At 42.1% G+C, this 20,323-nt stretch overlaps 1 protein-coding gene across 1 annotated transcript in view; it reads left to right on the plus strand.

The window, feature by feature from the left end:
* The window catches only part of LOC118226724 (mineralocorticoid receptor-like), a 73,164-nt gene that overhangs the window by 46,785 nt on the left and 6,056 nt on the right, over positions 1-20,323 (plus strand). The window contains 4 exon segments of the mRNA XM_035416549.1: positions 5,680-5,796; positions 8,854-9,171; positions 10,952-11,096; positions 13,994-14,124. Of these exon segments, the coding sequence (XP_035272440.1) occupies positions 5,680-5,796; positions 8,854-9,171; positions 10,952-11,096; positions 13,994-14,124 (711 nt within the window).

The raw sequence follows: 20,323 nt of genomic DNA on the forward strand, positions 1-20,323 counted from the left end.
ATTATTATTATTATTATTTATTTAGTATTGTTACTGTATGTTATATTGCATTGTAGCCTCTGTGATCTTGTGGAATGAGGAAAGAAGATAGTATAGCTGTTCACATATGAACTGCCACCTGTGTCCAACATCCAAAGAGCATGGAAACTCTGCTCATAAGCAACACAAGTGGCCACAGAAACTTACCTCTCCCAGTTTTAACCATTCATCCCCACTCTATGGCCATATCATTAGGCCAGAACCCTGTGGCCTCCATTTCACCTAAGCGCACTCTCCCAGAGCTCAAGGGGTTTTACCGCAAAGCAGCCTAAAGGCCTGAAGCCTCGCTGTGCGGCTCCTGGTTGTCGGTACTGAAATAAGTCGTCTGGATGGTGGTTGTGAAACCGACCACTAGGTTAACAGCATCCTTATTTCTCCCTCGCCTGAAATGACTTGTGTCACTCATGCCAAAGGCCCAATTCTGAATTACCAGTGATCTCTGTAGCGCCACCTAGGTAAGTGCTCTTTGACATCACTGAAAAATGAGAGAGAACTAAGAGGATGTACCTTTGTGCATAAGCAGGAATGAGAGAAGGTATCTGAATCCATTTTTCAGCAGGAATTACGTGCTGTTGTGTGTCAGTGAAAGGTGTCTGACATTGTACCTTCATGAGAATTGGCAACTGTTGTTTTTTTTGGAGTCGTTTGATGTAAGTGCAAATTAGATTGTTAGAATGTTATATGGATAGAGCTTTCGTTCTTTTCTAAAGCTAAAAACATCAACAGGAAATCAGAAATGACTGTACATTGATACATGTAGATAATTTAAAAATAACAGTTAATTTACGGAAAGGTTATTTTGACTTTTAATTCTGCAGATGTTCTCATTTGTGCACAAAGTATAGCTCCATGGAGATTTGCCGTCAGGCATTGAGAGACTGGTCAACTGAACCCTCTTCTATAGTGCTGCCTTAGTGCCTTTTGGTAACAGGCTGATTTTTCATCGGTTAATAGACGCAGATGTGAAATAACATAACCTTTGACTTTTAAGTATAAGCCTGCATCCACTAAATGGAAGATTTACCTGAGGTTGTTCCAGAGTCAGTGCATTTAGTTGCATTGCATTATGATTTATCTCCATGAATAAAATTTTACGTACTAGATAATAGACAAAATATAAATGATAAATATAGCCACATAAAGTATAAATAGGGTATGCTGGCTGAAGAATTTTCTATAAACAATAGAAAGAAGACTGTTTACATAAGGCTTGGATCTGTTGGTTTAGTTTTGTATCTCAACAACAAAAATATATTTCTGTATCATGATTTACTAATGACGAAGAGTATTGACTCCTGCATGGTAACTACAGAAGGCAATGCTCACATGCACAGACACACACGCACACACAGACTCACAATCATACACACACACACACGCACGCACAAACGCACAAGCGCTACACAGCTGGCCCCTGACAAGTTTATTTCGTATTAATACAGCTGGTGCCGAGAGCCATTAAATCTCCACCTCAGCAATTTAACACGGAGAAGAGGCGCCACATTTTACCCTGATACACAGAAAACAGTGGACCGGCTGAAGTGATTTATGTTCCTGGGCTGATGTTTGATTACATAAAACTGTATGCGAACATCAGTGGACCCGCGGATGCAGCTGGTAGGAAGAGAGGCATTTAGGGTGAGGTGTTTACAACCTCGGAGGAAAAAAACATAAATAAAAAAACGATAAAAACCCATGAATCTGTTGCGTAAACAGCACAGTTTCCTTTAATGTGAAGCCAAGGTTTCTCTTTCTTCGGCTGTTTTACCCCAGTCTGGTTTCCCCAATTCTCACTGCTCATTTTTATATCCAGCTCTAACAACAAGGACACAGAAATACGAGCGACAAATTAATTACAGAACCGTACCATAATGCAGTGCCTCATTTCCAAACTGGTCTTCCTTCTGAAAAAGTTAGTGGGCAGGAGAAAATCGTGTGAATTCTACCTCCTGTGTTATAAAATAGTGACAGTAGCTCATTTGCATTGTTTAGAGGACCAACACAGCCTCCCGGATCTCACTATGGGGGATGGGGGGGGGGGTGGAGGGGGTGGAGAGGGTGTTGTAACTAGTCAGAGAGGAGAGAACTGATGATTCTGCAAAGGCTGCAGGAGTCTGTGCAGAATGAGGCCATATTTTACTGAATCATTGGACATGGTGGCGTGACACTCCCACTCTGAATTCTGAACACCAAAAATTCACAAGTCTCATCAGCTCTACATCCAAGATCCTTCACGTTCCCCAGAACCGACTGTGCTCAGTTTCCAGAGAGTGATGTCATTGGCTAAAAGGAGTCGCCAGTCCATTCAGGAACTCTTCTCTTGGATTGCACTGAATGATATTTAGCAATTTGTTACTGAATTGTAATTCTGAAGTATCAAAATATATGTAAGTTTCTAAACACACTGAAATATTAGTTGGCCCCATTATGGTTTTAATACCATTACATAATCGAGTTTAAAAGGCCTTCAGTGTTGCTACAGAATTGTTTACAGAGCAGGAGTTGGAGGCGTGGGGGGGGTAAACACTAATTCCAGAAACAAATCTCCACAGTTTCTCAATCCATATGAAAGGTTCATGATTAATCCCTGGAAAAGGGAGCTCTTATCACTTTCTGGAAACATTGGGGAAAACCCTGGTCACTGTGCTGGAAGTTTGATGGTGGGTGAGTGTACAGTTGTTTCTGACAATGATTAACCAGATCGAGGAGGAGGAGGGGGAGCTCTCTGCTGTGGGTTTCGTCTCTGTTGACTTCGGTCTGCTCTGCGCTCGGTGCTGCACCCTGTTTCCTGTGTTACAGTTGAATGTTTTTTAGAGCAGGAAAAATGGCCTTATGTAACAGCCATGTGATTCAGACCGAAATAGCGCCGGAGCTCTGACTGCTCCTCCTGCTGGCCCTTTGGCTCTGCCCCGGCCTCCCGTCAGACAGACGGACGCGGCGTGCGGCCCGTCCTGCCCGCCGGGCCCTCTCGTGTTTCCCGCGCTCGGGAACCGCCGAGAGAGAAGCGTCGACGCCCGAGCTCTCGCTCGCCGCCGTTCTGCGGGAGACTCGTGTGAAAAATGTGCGGTCTGCGGGACCCAGAGCGAGAGAGAGACATTAGTGAGACGCAGACGCACAGAGAGAGAGAGAGAGAGAGAGAGCAAGGGAGAGAGGAAGAGAGCTGAAAGGGAGTGAGAGAGGGGGAGAGATGAGAGAGAGAGAGGGAGAGTGAGAGAGAGAGAGAAAGAGAGAGAGAGAGAGAGAGAGAAAGAGAGAGAGAGAGAGAGAGAATGTTTGAGGAAGCCCTGGACTCCCAGTTTTGAGAGGGTGTAGGCGTTCGGCTCGCTGTCCTGGGGTCGGTCTTGGCTCGGAGAGAGCGTGGGCGTGCGGTTCTCTGTCCTACGGAGCTGTGCGAGCGAACGCGTAGCAGACCTGAAATAAAAGCCCATACCGTGAACATTTTTGTGCAGGTGCTGCTTTAAGGATTCTCAGGTTGTCACGTTGGCAATGCCACAAGGCCAAAACCAGCTGTCAATCATCCAATTGGTGATGGCCGTTGGCCAAGAAATGGAGGTGTGTGGAGTGGAGGGGTGGGGATTAAACAGTAGCCTTGAAACCTATTGTTCTCCTGCCTCCTTTCACTTGCTTTTTTCCGCTGTCAAGCTTGCTGTTTTTATTATGCATCACCCATCTGCAGCTGATTCTTTTTTTTCATAATTGGGTCTAACACTCCTATTCACACGTTATTAAAAAATGGGAAAAAAACCAGCAATCTCTCGTGTTTTGCAGCTTTTTTTTTGGGTCAGAATGATGTCCCCAAGTGGAATTTTGTTTTTGCCTTCTGTTGTTAATTAAGTTAATTAATCCATCTGCCTTTTTTTCCCCCGTCCATTTGAAAACCGTTTCTGAAGGGCACAATAAGAATAATCTTTTATTATATCATAACATGCAATCTGAGAGGAGAGACGACTAATGCTCACTGAACACAACAAAACGAGCCTGCTCATAAGGGTCTGAAAAAACGGACGATGGACAAAAAAATCTGAAATAATGAGGGTTTTGAAGATAAGACTTTATCATCTACATATAAATCTACACTGTGCTTGAGAAAGCTAATAATTATATTGTAATATTGTGCCTGCGCGGGTCACATTAAATCAACTTGTGAATAAAAACAACGTTTGTCAAAACTGATGCGCAACTTCTTTGTTGTAATCAAAATGAACCGGGCCGCAGTCAAAGCTGCAGTTATCCTCAAAATGATCGAATGAGGAGAGAATAAAGACAATGCAGTCACTTAAGGGGACAGCATCATATTAGAAAAAACAATACAATTACATAAAAAGGAGTCTGCCACTGGTGGGTGAACTTATTAAATTCAGTAAAATTGGCAGGCTTGAGAATCACAAAAAAAAAAAAAAACGCATTAAACTAAACTGTAAACAGGAAAATTCTGCATAAACAGGTAGCCTAAGCTTCTGTTTTTGGGTCATGACTACGTAACATAGCATTAAGGTTGTTGAGAAGGTCTCGTATTACAATTGTGGGTTAAAATATATTGCTGTGCTCAATAATAATCAAAATGTGCTTTAAAGAGCATCTAAGGTTGTTTGTATCAATTTGATGAAAGCAGAACAACGTAATAAAATAGTTGAATATTGTGTGCATGGCAATGCTTGAAAGAGAAAAAAAAGGATTAAATAAATCTGTTGCTGTGTTTCCTGTTTCTTTGCTAGGAAGCTGAAAATGGATGTGGTGGGGACTGTTTCAAAATAAATACGAAATTTCAAATAAATTACATGGATAGATAGCTTTTGAGTAGCATGTCAAGATAGTGAACAGCAACACATCCTGCTACACAATAAAATGTTTAGTGTTAATTCAACTCTAACAGAGCTTATACGAGTCCAGTAGGAATGACATGTACCCAATCATAGGAAAATGTACTACATCAGAATTGATTTAACACAGAGCATTTTACTGTGCTGTCAGAATTGTTTTCATTGTGGAGCCAATACATTGCTGCAGTAAAACACTGAGCTTCCTATACTTGTGAATGATAAAGCAGGAGGCCCTCTATAGGTTGTTCATGGGACTCATTTTAGTAGCACTATAAGATACTCAGTGAAGGAGTCGGGATTTCTTAAAGGCACTATGCACAGACTGCTTAAACATGAATAAATGACTACTCTTTTATTTTTTATTTTACCTAATGCTTAAGGTGTCACTCTCACTCTCCACTGGAGATCTTTAGCAAGCGAGGGTGAGACTCCCACTTTAAGAAAAGGGAGGACTTTTCTTCTTAAAGGGGGCAAGTACAGCAGATACTAAACCACAATGGAATCTCTGTTTATGAAAACTGTGGGGATGTCATTCTCTGCAATTACCAACAGAAGATGATGGAACAGTTTAAATGGCCAAACCAGTGCTCATATTACACTTACTGCATACATGAGGCCACGCACTCCTTCAAAAAAATGCACCATTGATAATATTGTGCACTACCCCCGATAATTGCTATTGCCTGTTGCTAATAGGCATTCACACAGTACAGTGTCCTCCATATTCTGACAGCTCTCCAGCTTTGTTACGCTGCGAACATTAGGTCATGCCACCGTCTTTGTTTCCTTTAAAGCTGAATGTCCTTCTGTTTCCTTGCAGGTCAGCACAACTACCTTTGTGCCGGGAGGAACGACTGCATCATCGACAAAATCCGGAGGAAGAACTGTCCGGCTTGTCGAGTCCGCAAGTGTCTCCAGGCCGGGATGAATCTCGGAGGTACGGGAGTGGGCGCACGTACTGCCTGCCTGAGGGGGGGCAAAAATAGTAAATACCCTCAACCTTCGCCCTGGAGAGCCGCAGGGTGTGCAGATATTTGTTGTTACTCAGCACTTAATTGATCCATTAGAGTGGCTGTCGCACAGTCAGCTTGCTTCACCTGGTTTCTTGGGTCTGGTTTCTTGTTTGTTGATTTTAAGGTGAAAGCAAAAGCCAGCGCGTCCTTTGGTCCTCCTGCAGTGCACTATAGCTTAAATGTGTTCTTGGATCTATCAGATCTAGCTCTGGTGAAAACCAAATCAAAATTATCTCCAGTTGTAGAATGAATATGGAATGGATGCTTTCTGATGTGATACACAGTTCTGCTATTTTCACCGTTGGAAAATCAGCTAAATGAGACACAGAAAGAAAATTGCATACAGCTCTGAAAAAATGGGATTTGACTCCATTGGCCTTATTTTTGGCATTGCCTCTCCCCAAGTATTTATTTTTTTTAATACAGTGTACAATTGAAACCATTCACACAAAAACAAAGATGTGGAACACAAAAGTTACAGTAACACAGAGGCTAACAGCGATGGCAATGAAAGCAACATTTTCTGCGTAATGGATGCAAGCTTGCTGTCCTGAGACGGTACAGTAGGCAGAGGTGAAGCCTCACATAGGCGTGTGCCTTTGCATCCCGGTCTCGGCAGTGCGGGCTTTGTGTCGAATCTCTGCTGAGGGACTCTGGGAAGGTTGACCGCGAGAGCCCCGCTGACAGACGCACCTGCGCGGAATACCTGATCAGCTCCTGAGTGCTGGCGGCTGGAACTCAGAGGGTGCGCCGTGCCCAAGGTTACAGTTTCCTCAGTCTGTGCCAGTCGATTTCTGCCGGGCTCTACCAGTTTCTGTTGACGTCCGGTTCAGCTCAGCTGAACAATGGATGTCAGGCAGATAAAAAAGACGTTGGTTCATTGCCGCTGGTTTTTCCGTTTGAAGGGTATCGTCAAGGGTATTTAATAAAATTGATCCCTGGAGTAAACAACGCATTCGCATACAGCGGGTGGAAAACAATTATGCCTCTAAAAACAGAGCTCTTCAGACAGTGTTTACAGTATCAGAGTGGTAACTAGCCCTTGGTATCAAGTAGCGAGTTGAGACACCAATAAGAATCAAAAATTTTATTTGTGAGCAGTTATTGGAGTTATTTACTGACCCTTCCTTTACTTCAGCATTTCGCAGTTCCACCGCTGAGTCATAGTCTGATCAACATTGGTTGATATCATTTTTAAAGTTTAAGTTATTGAATTTATTGTTATTTCTTGTCATTCTCTTTATATTTAAAAATCTGTTTTAAAAAACATTTTTTTCAAATCTCAAAGGAGATGTGTGGCTTAACTGTAGATTGCTATAGACGTACACTTTACAAATCTGTGAAGGCTGAAACGTTAAGCATATTTGTCTCCAAGGAAACCAATTTGGCAATGGAATTTATTCCACATCTGTTTTTTTCTGTATTTAGCATACTGTGAGGATTTTCAATAAGCACATTATTTACATTTTTGAAAAAAGTAATCTTACAGTTCAAAGGAGAGGTAAGTGGAATCTCAACATAAACACATTTTCATTGTACAAAAAAGCCTAGTTTCTCACGCATGTAAAGCACCATCTGTAAGTCTTTAATTAAAACTTTCAAAATCTAGGCCTGCCTTTTAAAGTATTGCTATTAAATTCAAGCCATGTTGTAACAAACAATATTGGCTATCTTGGTTTGCACAAATTAAACAAGCTCTATACCAATGCAATGCTACCCAATATTTCCTAAATTATTGAATGTAACTTGGCCTGGTGATTTCTTCTCCGTCTGAAAAGAATGTGGTCATTCCAAGTTTACATGTCACATCAAATAACAGAAGTGTCAAATAACAGAAATTTCCTTGTGGAAGAAGACATCGTTTAAATGAATTAACTAAAATTATTAGTTAGCAAGAAAGATAGCTTCCACAAAAAACCAAGGTGGAAACCACAAATTTTTTATAATGCCCTTTCGCCCTCATTGCATATCTGAGTGTCTTGCTACTTTGATCTTGTTATTTTGATGAGATGTTGTTATTGGTTGATGCAGCTAAATGTCCAATGGGAAGAATTACTGATTTTGGGACTGGACCCTTGATGCTGTATAGGTATGCCATCCCACCAAGCCATAACTTGGCGGGATGGCATACATGCCATCCCAATAGAAATCCACTTTAATCAGTTTTGACATTATGGTTTTTAGACTACTTAATTTTAGCACTGATTGTCACCTACACAAGATTACTCCAATTTAGATCCAAGGTAAATAAGGTAAAATTACGAAATGTTTTCAGCCTGTCTTGGCAGCAGCCATACCACCCAATGCGCTCCTCCTGTCTGATAGTTGAAATTAAGAAGGTTTAGGATTAGGGTTTGAGGTGAACTGGGAAAGCTAAGTTACTGCTGGATGCTGGTAGGCCAGTCGGGGATAATCGTCCGTCTGCATCAAGTAGAAAACCAAGATCTTAATGTAGTGATGGTTCATTGTTGTGTAAGAGGCACCATTTTTTGGTTTCCTGGCAACTTGGCTTTTTCAGCCTGCCCATCTGATCACCCTCCATTATAATTGGCTTGATAAGCTTGATAATCCCTCCCTCTCCACCTTAACTAATGAATGTTGACCGTTGTGGTGAAAATGGCTGCCTGGCCACAACCTCCAGGGTTCTACACATAAGAGTACATAATGAGCAGAACAAACAATACACCCCATCACCATTAACCTAAAGCCTAGAGAGCACTGTAAAAAACCTGGACTTCAACACCCTGAGGGTCTCTGCCTCTATTGCTATTGCTACATTGGTGGTGGTTGTGGTGAGTCCCCCCCCCCCCTTAATGTATTTTGATTTCATGAGATGAAAGGCTGGACACACTATCATCACCATTTTGGCTCTTGAGAGGTAGAGTTGTCCTGAAATGAGATTTGTCTCTTTTCATTTTTAATGGGCTATACGGTAGTTGGGTCTCAGCTGACTGGCTGATCTGTGTCCTTCCGCTTTGCAGCTCGGAAATCAAAGAAGCTGGGGAAGCTGAAAGTCCTGAGCGATGACGGTTCTCTGCAGAGCGCCAAGGACGGCCAGATGTGCCTGGCGTCGGACAAGGAGCTGAGTGCCGGCGGCGCCCTGGTGGCCGGCATGGGCGGCGTCACGCCTTACCTGTCCCCGTCCATCTGCAGCATCCTGGAGCTCATCGAGCCCGAGGTGGTGTACGCCGGCTACGACAACACCCAGCCCGACACCACCGACCACCTCCTCTCCAGCCTCAACCAGCTCGCCGGGAAGCAGATGATCCGGGCGGTCAAGTGGGCCAAAGTACTTCCAGGTCAGTGGGTCAATTCGTGTAGCTGTGGCGTGTGCATGTGTAATGGCGTCGGTCTGCTGTGTTTTGAGCCAGCCACTCCTCAAAGCTAGAGATATGAGTGGCCCGTTGAGCTGAAGACCAAGGTCCACAGCCAATGGAATGAGTCATATGTGTATCGCTTCTCCATGGATTACATCATGTTCTGTAGTGGATGTCACATGTTTCATTGACATCCTTGAACTGCTGCATGCTACACATGTACATACTACACATGAAATATCTCTCTGACACAGCCGTACTGTCTGAAAACCTTAGCCAAGGTCTTCATGAAATACCATAAAATTCTATTTAATGTATATTATATATCAAGGCGTAACCATACTTAATGGTTAATTCATCCAGAAGCACTTGTGTCACATTAAAAAATGAAACCATTAGTAAATATATTAACATCTTTTTATGAATATTGAAAGTTATTGGAAAATATAGGCATAACAAATTACACTATGCAATCAAAAATATTAAGTGGCCTAATGTCAGCTGCCATGGTAACAACATGTGAATGCCAGTGTTTTACTCTGTGATCCTGCATGTCAGATGGATTTACTGTGGCTAGCAATGAGGTGGCTATCAAAGAAATGAATTTAGCTAATTTCATTGCTTTTTTCCCCCATCAAGTTGGGGTTCAACCTAACTTTTAACTACAGTAATATCACTAGTTAACACCCAATTTCAGAACTCATAATAAGTGTGGAGAATAATGTTAAGAATGTGTTGCATGCTACGACAGCTCACCAACGTTTTTATGTTTAATACTTCTCTAGTGGTTGCAGGCCTGGTTCAGGTGTATAAATAGGCTATTAGGCAAACAGTGGGCCAGAATACATGTTTCTGACTTTGAAAAGCACCATGTCATCAGCCTGCATTCATTTTAAGTCTGCTCTGAGCAAAGATAAGAAAATTAAACACAGATGAATTTTGAAAGAATTTCTTTAGCCTCAACTGCTGATTGTGTAAAAAGTTTTTTCACCCACATTGGGGGGAAGTACCTTTAATATAGCTCTGTAGCTTTAATTCAGGCCTGGAAATACCTGTCACTTTCACTTTCCAGCATTTTTAATGGTTTCTCTGGTATTTTGTAAGTTTTCATCCATCTTCTTGTGTTTATTAAAATCTGTCTTATCCAAAAAGCAAGGGTTTTTTGACAGGGGGCAAAATAAATGTTCTCATGGCTGTACAGTATTAAACTAAGGCAATGACACATCGATGCTGTGTTGACCATGGTGTAATGGCATGAATACGTTGTTAAATTACCACAAACACCTCAGCCCTCCCTGCCCTGACCAAATGTACTGCATATGAAACACTGTATGACGTGAAACAGTATCTAAGATATAGTCAAGCAGAAGGATAGAGCAGGAGTAGTAGATGAGCCTGTGATGTAATCATGGCCTTTTGACTTACTGCTGCGGTTTGAACTTTAAAGGGTAAACTCAGATTAGAATGCCTCTGGCCATGTGCCAGTGTAAATAATGTGTGCGTGTGTGTTTGCATGTGTGTGTGTGTGTTTGTGCGTGTGTATGTGTTTGTGTGAGTGTTTACTTTTGTGAGTGTATGTTTGTGTGGATGTACAGTACGTGTGTGTGTGCACGTTTCGGTGTGTGTGCGCGCGCACGTGCGTGTGCGTGTGTGTATATGTTGCTATGCCACCAAACGCTTTCCCGCCTTACCGTCTCCATCCCCCTCTCAGTCTCGGCTCGCCTCTCACCGGCCCCCTTCACGTCTTCCCGTTCTCCTCCAGGTTTCAGGGGTCTGCCCATCGAGGATCAGATCACCCTGATCCAGTACTCCTGGATGTGTCTGTCATCCTTCGCCCTCAGCTGGAGATCCTACAAACACACCAATGGACAGATGCTCTACTTCGCCCCGGACCTCGTTTTCAACGAGTAAGTGCCCACCCACACCCTTTTTTTAGATTATTTTTCCTCTTGTGGAAAACATAATTTCCTCTCAGTTGGGCAGGAAGAGTGGTATAGGTCAATATTTATTCGTTAAATTTTGTTGTGTTTAAAGTAATGTTAATGACACTGTGTCAGTCTGTTTTGATGGGAGCATTTTGACTGAGTGAGAATACTGTAAAGCTTACAGTATTGTTGTTTTCTCAACAAGGAAGATCATATCATCAGAATAGGCTCATTGTTCCTGAATGAACCCTCTTCCAAGGAAGGAAGTGCTCACACTCATTTGCATTGTTCCTCAATCGTGTGTGCGTGTGCGTGTGTGTGTGCAATCAAAGCAGAAAGAGGAGGAAATGGAGCGAGTGATCTGCTGTAATGTATTTGGAGAGGAAGAGCATTGGGGAGGTGTGCAACAACACTGTGCGGTGTTATGCGTAAGCACTTTCCAACACGTGCCATACTGTACGTCTGTGCTGAGCATGTGAGGAAGTGACGGGAACAAGAAGAGACTGGCCCCTGCAGGTCACTTAACTGTACTGCAACACAACAGATGCAATACGTGTTTTTAATTAAGTGAGGTCAAGGGAGCCTTATGCAATGTATGTCTGGTGATTATGAGTCAAGGCAGTGTCCCAAAGTGAGTTTTTACATTTGAATTTAGATTTACCCTATTATTACCCTATTATTTTGGGCATAGGGAATGGTATCAATTTCAAAAACTCTTAATAAGCTGCTCATATGTTCATATAAGAACCTTCATTTGTGCTTAAGATGATCATATGTAAAGTCTGTTTAGACATTTTCATCATTTGGTATATCATTTTGGTAACATAGTTATGTATTCAAGAGTTAAATTGACTGCATAATATTCTATGCAATTGTATATAATTGTACTATCAATTATCAAGTATTCATGCTTCGGTAATTGTATTTGGCTAATTGCATACTGCCAGCTATAGCTTTTTTCTCGTCTGTCTATGCAGGAATGGACCTTGTAATTATTTGTGCAGGGAAAAAAATATGAGAAGGGACCCCTGCGTGCATGCGCACACACACACACACACACACACACACACACACACACACACACACACACAACCTCTAGGGGCCCCCAAGACTCTCTAGAACCCAGGGTCCAGTGGCCCCGTTACATCCTGTTGGCTCCACCACTACGCCCATTGATGATACATTGCTTCATTAGCATTGCTTAATCATATATCCTTATGGTCCAGGCTCTTATGTTCAATCACAGAGTCATCTCTGAGCTCTCACAAGTGGGCAGAGAGTCACTGTATGTAAAGTATGCATTGTATAAAACAACAGGAAAGAATAACAATTAAGTTTCATGCTGGTGGTTATGGGTAGCTCCTGGGAAATGTAGATGACAATGACACCCCTTTTTAAATTTAGTTTTTAATCCTTGTTTATTGTTTGTGTGGTTGGTGTCACGCCTCTCAGTAATTCCTTAAGTAATTAAGGTCATCGTGTCATTAAATGTTTTTTTTTTTGTTTGTTTCTTGTTTGTGAGCTGCTCAAATTTTTGTGGCTGATCTGTGTGCTTTTCCAGTTATGACAGTTGTTCTAAAAATGCAGCTCCATCCAAATTGCAACTGTGCCTCTCATGCGGTGCTAGCAACTGATGCAGAAAGATGGATTTTTCTGCCCCACTTATCCCATCAAATATCAAATATCCCATCATAGTGCTCAACGACTATACATTAGACCAGGTGCGTCTTTTGACTTGGGTATACCCAACCTTTTTTAATTAAGAGAACCAGTATGCTTTACACTTTTTCTAAAATAGAAAAGGGAAAATCTTTGTAAAGAGAAGAACGAGAGAGCAGGAGGAAACTGTGAATCAGTGGCACTATACAGCATGCACGTCAGAGTGAGTCTGTGTTCTGTCTGTCTGAGAGTGAGCCAGTCTGTGCACTGTGTGTCTGAGAGTGAGACTGTGTGTGTACTGTCTGCCTGATTGTAAGACAGTCTGTGCACTGTGTGTCTGAGTGTGAGACTGTGTGTGTACTGTCTGCCTGATTGTGAGACAGTCTGCGCACTGTGTGTCTGAGAGTGAGACAGCCTGTGTACTGTGTGTCTGAGAGTGAGACTGTGTGTATATTGTCTGTCTGAGTGTGAGACAGTCTGCGTACTGTGTGTCTGAGAGTGAGACTGTGTGTATACTGTCTGTCTGAGTGTGAGACAGTCTGCATACTGTGTGTCTGAGAGTGAGACTGTGTGTATACTGTCTGTCTGAGTGTGAGACAGTCTGCGTACTGTGTGTCTGAGAGTGAGACTGTGTGTATACTGTCTGTCTGAGTGTGAGACAGTCTGCGCACTGTGTGTCTGAGAGTGAGACAGCCTGTGTACTGTGTGTCTGAGAGTGAGACTGTGTCTGTACTGTCTGCCTGATTGTAAGACAGTCTGCATACTGTGTGTCTGAGAGTGAGACAGCCTGTGTACTGTGTGTCTGAGAGTGAGACTGTGTGTATACTGTCTGTCTGAGAGTGAGACAGTCTGCGTACTGTGTGTCTGAGAGTGAGACACAAAGCTTGTGGACTGTCAGATTCTCTTCCACTGCAGCATCTGCTCTGATGTGGTTTGTGGCATAAGATGTAAGCTTGAGCCTTTCCGAGCAGGCTTGCGTTTGATTTATCTGTGGTTGCTATTGAGGGGGATTCCCAAGCTACGGGGCCAAATCCAACAGTCCCCTGCCCGCATAGCATCTGTTCAACAGGTTTTCATATACAGTATATGACACACAGCTTCCCACTGACTCTCCTCCGCTGTTGTCCTGTTATGTCTTTGCCTTTAAGATGTTTGAGTTTTGCAGTACGACGCAGAATCTGCTGAGGGAAGGGGTTAACCGCTCTCTCTCGCCCCTGCAGGCAGCGGATGAAGCAGTCGGCCATGTATGAGCTGTGCGTGGGCATGAGGCAGGTGAGCCAGGAGTTTGTGCGCCTGCAGCTGACCTACGAGGAGTTCCTGTCCATGAAGGTGCTGCTGCTCCTCAGCACAAGTGAGTGAACGCTGTGTATCGTGGACACACACACACACACACACACATGCGCGCACACACACACAGGCACACACACACACACACATAGATAGATGCACACACACGCACACATGCACACACACACATAGATAGACACACACATGCACACACAAACACACACACACACACGCACACACATTCAGGCAGACATGTACTGTATAGGCTTATACACATGCAGTATATAAACACTCAAGTGCGCACACACACACACATGCACACTCAAGAATGAGAACATATCTCTCAAATCCTTATGACCAGGACACACCTTGCCACTAATATGTGCAATGAGGAAGAAGTGATCCTGGATGCAGGTAACACCTCCCTCAGAAAATAATAACTGGTTTTCGTGTGGTGGGGTGGATACTTGTGCTTGTGAAAATAAAGACACTCGATGGTCACCAGCTGTACAGGATCAAATGACCCAGAGAAGGAAACAAAAATAATGAAAAGGCTTAAGCAGTTTGTTCTTACATTGAGGAACTGCCTTGACAGGAAAGAGGGAGACAAATATACTGTTGTGAACATGGTGCTATATACCGTACTGAGAACTGTTTTATGTCACTGTGAGAAAGGTCCTAAAACATATCCTGTTCTAAATGGTGTTCCTGTTTTTTGATTATGCAATGATTGGATGATTGGAGTGAATGGACCAATGAGCATCAGCGAGCGCTGAATGATTACTTTTTTGTGTAAGATGGCAGACAGACATAAGAGCCTGTTACCTGGTGTAGCGCAGGAAATAAGCCGAATGAAGAGAGGAAGAGGATTCTGAGATGGGCCTTAGTGGGAGATTTTTAGAGAAGGGAGAGGTGGCCTGTGCCTCAATCTGTTTGGATCCCTTCTGTGATTTATAGAGATATTTATCAAAGCCATCGGGCCATGGTTTCTCTTTCCCAGCATGCTCCAAGTATGTGTGGGATTGTGTGTGCATGCCTATGTGTGTATGTGTGTATGGTCTGTATTCAATCAACATTGGTCCTTAACTACGTTTAAAAGCAAGTCTTACATTTTGTTTCCTTGCATATACTTTGGCTTCAGTTAGTCTTAATGATTGTTGAACATGCCAAACTGTAGAATAATAATTTGCTTTCTCGCTTGTTTTTAATTGTTAGTCAGAGGTCCAATGTAGTTTTAATCCCAGCCTATGTACGTGATGCACTGCTAATGCTCACAATGATTCTGAACACTCATTTTGAACAATCTGAACATTCTGAACAATCATTTTCCATATTTTGAAGGTTATCATTTCCTGTTTAAACTTTGGTGAAATGTATATTACCATTTCGAGCAGCTACTGTAAGTAGTAATGTACACAGTTTGAGACAAATGTTTCACTTTCTTTTTACTACAAGCTCTATTTCAGAATTACTCGCTTGAAAACACTTCAAGCGGGCGCCAATTTACACTGCTGTGCTCATAATCGCAAGGTGATAGGCCTTGAACAGCACGACGCCAATTATTGTTTCTTTTTGACAAAGCTTTATTCGCCCATTTTTCTTTCCGCCGCATTTGGAATGCCTGGTCGTAACCACCAAACTGAGCTGCACTGCGTTTGCGCTGGGTTACTGCGCAGTTAATGTAGCTGATGCGGGAAAGGTACAGGCACTCAATGGACCAGAGCAGTCAGTAATACAGTGGATGACACCCTGCTGACTGAGAAACTCTGCCTCTGGGTTTTTTAAACGTGACCTCATCCCACACCCTTGGGTATGGTCAGGATTCCATTGTGCAAAAGGGATAGTGGGATTTTACTTAAACATTTGTGCATAATTGTAACAGGAAAGTCTTTGGTAACACTTTACAGTAAGGTCACATTAATTAACTGGCATTAACTAATGTAGTTGTTAACATGAATGAATGATGAACAACTGCATTAAAAATTGCTGTGTTTATCTTTGTGTGTGTGTGTGTGTGTGTGTGTGTGTGTGTGTGTGAGCGCGAGTCAGTGTGTGCACAAAAGCTATTTTTGTCATTCCTGTGTGACCTTGGCTAATGTTTCAGGTTGCCCTAGCTGGCTCCTTTATGGAGTGACCTTGCCTGTGTTGGAAGTATTGACCTGTTGAGGTCTCATTCTCCTGCTCCAAAGCTAGGAGCTGCGCAGCTATAAAGGCCTGAGTTTAGGAGCTCAGAGAGTGAGAGCCTGCTCTTTGCTCTCGATACCACACAGTCCTGATGTAATGTAAGGGGAAGGCAGGCAAACCCCTGCTCTTTTCTCTGTTCATTATCTGTATGTACGGATATATCTTTTCTTCACCTCAAACATTCTCCTTATTTTTAGGTAATTTAGTTTCCCTTATATGCAGTAAGAAAATCTGTATAATACACTTTCATCTCCAGCTCAGTGTGTTGTCTTCACACATTGTATTAGCTTGTTTATTATCCATTAACCATGCGGGTCATATTTCATTTACCCTGATGATTTACAGAGGGAAAACAAGGAACTTATTAGCCAGTAAAGGTGATGAACTTAAAGGAGATGATTAGGTGGCCAGATTGGGAGTTTGACCAGGACTCTGCTCCTTTTAACACCCCCCTCTTTTGATGAGTGCTATGAGCCATAATTACCACTAGTGACTCAGGACCTAGCATTTGAATCTCATCTTTAAAAACGTGCAGAATGGCGTCCCCATCATCGCTCATCGGTCTCCAATAAACCAAATGCATGTACACACGCAAACACACACACACACATGCATATGCACATAAACATGCATATCCACACAAACATGTACACGCACACACACATACACACACCCACTCTCACACCTACACGCACAGGCACCGTTAAAGAAATGAATAATGATACTATTTGTATATCTGGTAGTTATTTTGAAATTAACTATTGAAAATGGCAATTGTTTGTCCAGTATATTTATCCATTTACTGTGAAGTGTTGCAATATCACAGTGTATTTCATTGCAATATATTTGCAGCACTTTCCATTTCAGTAAGGGCAAATTTGCCCTGAAGTATTACTGTGCATGTTCAAGAATAACAAATGAGTGGTTGGCTCTTTTTGAATGATTTTTATCATTTTATTTTCACTACTTTGCAGTGCAGTGTTAATGGGTCTCATTTAGAGGTGTTGACCTTGCAATCCTTTTCCTGCCACAAGAGCCTCGTCCTGTTGATCTTAGACACTGGCAATCCCTTGCATTAGCCCACTCTCACTCATGGGCAGATTAAATGCCTGCAGTGTCAGTGTCTCCACTTTTAAACAGAGTGCCTGGCTGTCTTGCACTGGAGGTTAGGCAGCGAGATTTCTTTGGGAGACAGCCGAGTGCTCACTCTGGCGTGCAGGATGGGGGGGGGAGGGGGGGGGGGGGGGCGCTGAGGTCAGGAAAGGTCAGCTCTGCTTCCTGCTGCATCGGTGTAATGCAGGTTCGCTAACAGATACATACTGGCAGGGGAAGGGTCAAGCCGCAAAGTGCTGTCATGCAAGGGTTCTTGGTGAGGGAAGATATGAATCAGAAACTATGTTATCCCTTCAGGCATGAGAAGAGCATCTTTGCTGAAAGGAACAATTAATGATCTTTATGTATGCAACTTCCAGCCTCCCTCATTTTATATGTGATTCTGCTTTTGTCCTGAAAAATGATTCAGCTACATGAACAACTAATCTTGGATTAACCAAACATGTTAAATATTATTACATTAGAAAGAAGGAGTGGTTAGTTACCAAGCCAGCCTTAAGGACAATTATGCAAACCAAGTCCGATAGTGTAGACTTCTTATCAAGTAGCTTGGTAAACATGCTTACATGAATAACTACACTACATTGTCAGGTCAATTTCAGTTTTGTTTGTATAGCATTTTTTACAGATACATTGTCACAAATACACTTCATAGAAACAGGAAATATGACAAATTAGGAAAGACCGAGTCATTGTCATTTTAACCAGCCAGTCCATCAATCAAAAACCTGATCACCACATCAGTTGAATCTGTCTGGAATTTGTCTTGGCAGTTACTCATATACCAGGAGTTTTAACATGCGCATGCTGATTGACAGTATAATGTGTGTTCACATAGAGACAATCACGTGATTAAATATATCTTTTATTACTGTCTTGATTATTGTTATACCATATATCCCAATGTAAGTGATTAGAAATCAGACACTCTTTACAATGCGCATTATCTATTTTATTTGGCTGGATATTCGGTGAAAAGTTCAGGTGCCTTTCTACAGGGTCCAGTGGCTCACCAGAGATTCAAACCGCCGTCCTTCCGGGCACCGCTACGTCACGCTGCCCCTGCCGCTCAGCTACCTGCAGGGAAACGCATTCCCATGACTCCAATTACCCGGGCATAGTGGTGCCACTTTCCGCGGTGCCAGTCTGTGTCTAATAAGTGCTATGTAGGTCAGTGGGGGGTGGAGCCTAACAACAGAAATGTCAGGGTTCATCATGGAGCAAAGACACATCATGTCTGACTCAGTCTGCTCTGTAACAAATTCAATTACAAATAAATAAATAGATAAAAATCAGGACACAAATACACGCTTGAGATTTGGTATAGGTGGAGTGTAACTTTTGATTTATTATTCATTACTTGAGGGCAGTGGCAGTTGGTGAGCTGAAAATTGGTGAGGAGGAAAACTTTCTGCTGAAGTGATTATTATTCTCAACCTTTTTAAGTAAATTTTCTTAATTATCTATATGATAAATTCATAAAGTACTCTACCATCAAATTTAGCCAGCTCTCCTCAATTAAGCATTTAGCAAGTAAGAATTAAGCATTTAGCAAGTAAGAAAATTATTTTAATTGAATTGCAAAATTGTGCACATTTTATCAACATTATCTGTGGATACATGTACAGTACAGCTCTTCCTTCTTTGCACTCGCGCTCAGTGAATATTCATGGATCTGCAATGTGCAGAGTTTAAACAATCTTGAAGCGTATGTTTTGTTATAGCTCGTTATGCTGAAAGCTAATGCGGTAGTTAACATCTTTTTCGTTGAGTGTACTTAGTGATGAAAATTGATTTTATCATTTAACCTCCCAAACATGATATGAAGAAATTGTGTGTTACTTGCCAAATTGGCCGGGTTGTTGGCACGCTTGTTAATCAAGGACAACAGGTTGAGACAATGATCAATTTAAATTAGTTTTTCAGTTCAACTGCCGCTGCCTGTATGTAATTAATGAGTTCTGTGGTGTTATATTAATTTAGTGTGAATTGACCACATTTCTATACTCCACTCTACTACTCTCCTTTCCAATCCACTTCACTCTTCTCCACTTTACTCTAATTTTCTTCACAATACTCTGATCCACTCCACTTTACTTTTTTCCACTATACTCCACTCAGTTTATTATACTACTTTAAAGTAATCTGTTTTGTTCTATTAAACCATAGTACAGTATGCTGTACACTACTCCAGGCTACTTGGATCTACACTACCATACTACACTCAGCTCGTTGGCCATGCTGAGTCTGTACACCAGTACCCTTTTCACTATATAGGAGTCAGCACAGTGGTGTTCACTGTCTTCAGGTGTACTTGACACAGGTGGAATAACACTGTTTCAATTTAGACGTTATGGGACCATAACCTTGCAGGAGCCCTCTGTTGCTTTTCAATGGTTCAGCATGCAGCACTGATGAGAGCCTTAGGGTCTGTGTGTGATGTCATACTCCTTCTGATTTTGCATTTAGATTCCAGGTGTGTAAAGCTCTGCTCCCTCACAATCTGGAACATCAGAAAGCCCAGTGTATAGTTTTTTAGCCTACCACTCTACTCAGAAAATGATTCTCTGGTCAAATCATATGGTATATTTAATTTACAAAATGCTGCAGTAATAACCTCACCATTACCTTTTTTTGCACATGACCAAGTTACAAATGTTAAACGAGAAGCTATATTTTTTTAAAGACAAGAACTGAATTTGAATGTTGAAAACTGTTTCCATCACGTTACAATTATTGCTTGTGATTTCTTGTTTAATTAGATTTATGATGTGGCCAGCTGCCACCCTTAACTACTGCATGGTGCCGTGAGTAAAAGCAGCTGTAACTGATGTGATAAACAGGCAGCTGGCAGATCTGACTCCATCCCATTTACTAGTGAGAGACTAAAGTCACTGCATCTCTGTACTAAATACATACTGTCATTTGAAGAACATTGATGATAGCATGGTGGACATTGTATTTCT

This window comes from Anguilla anguilla, chromosome 5 (genome assembly GCF_013347855.1).
Source record: "Anguilla anguilla isolate fAngAng1 chromosome 5, fAngAng1.pri, whole genome shotgun sequence".
Classification (NCBI taxonomy): Eukaryota; Metazoa; Chordata; class Actinopteri; order Anguilliformes; family Anguillidae; genus Anguilla; species Anguilla anguilla.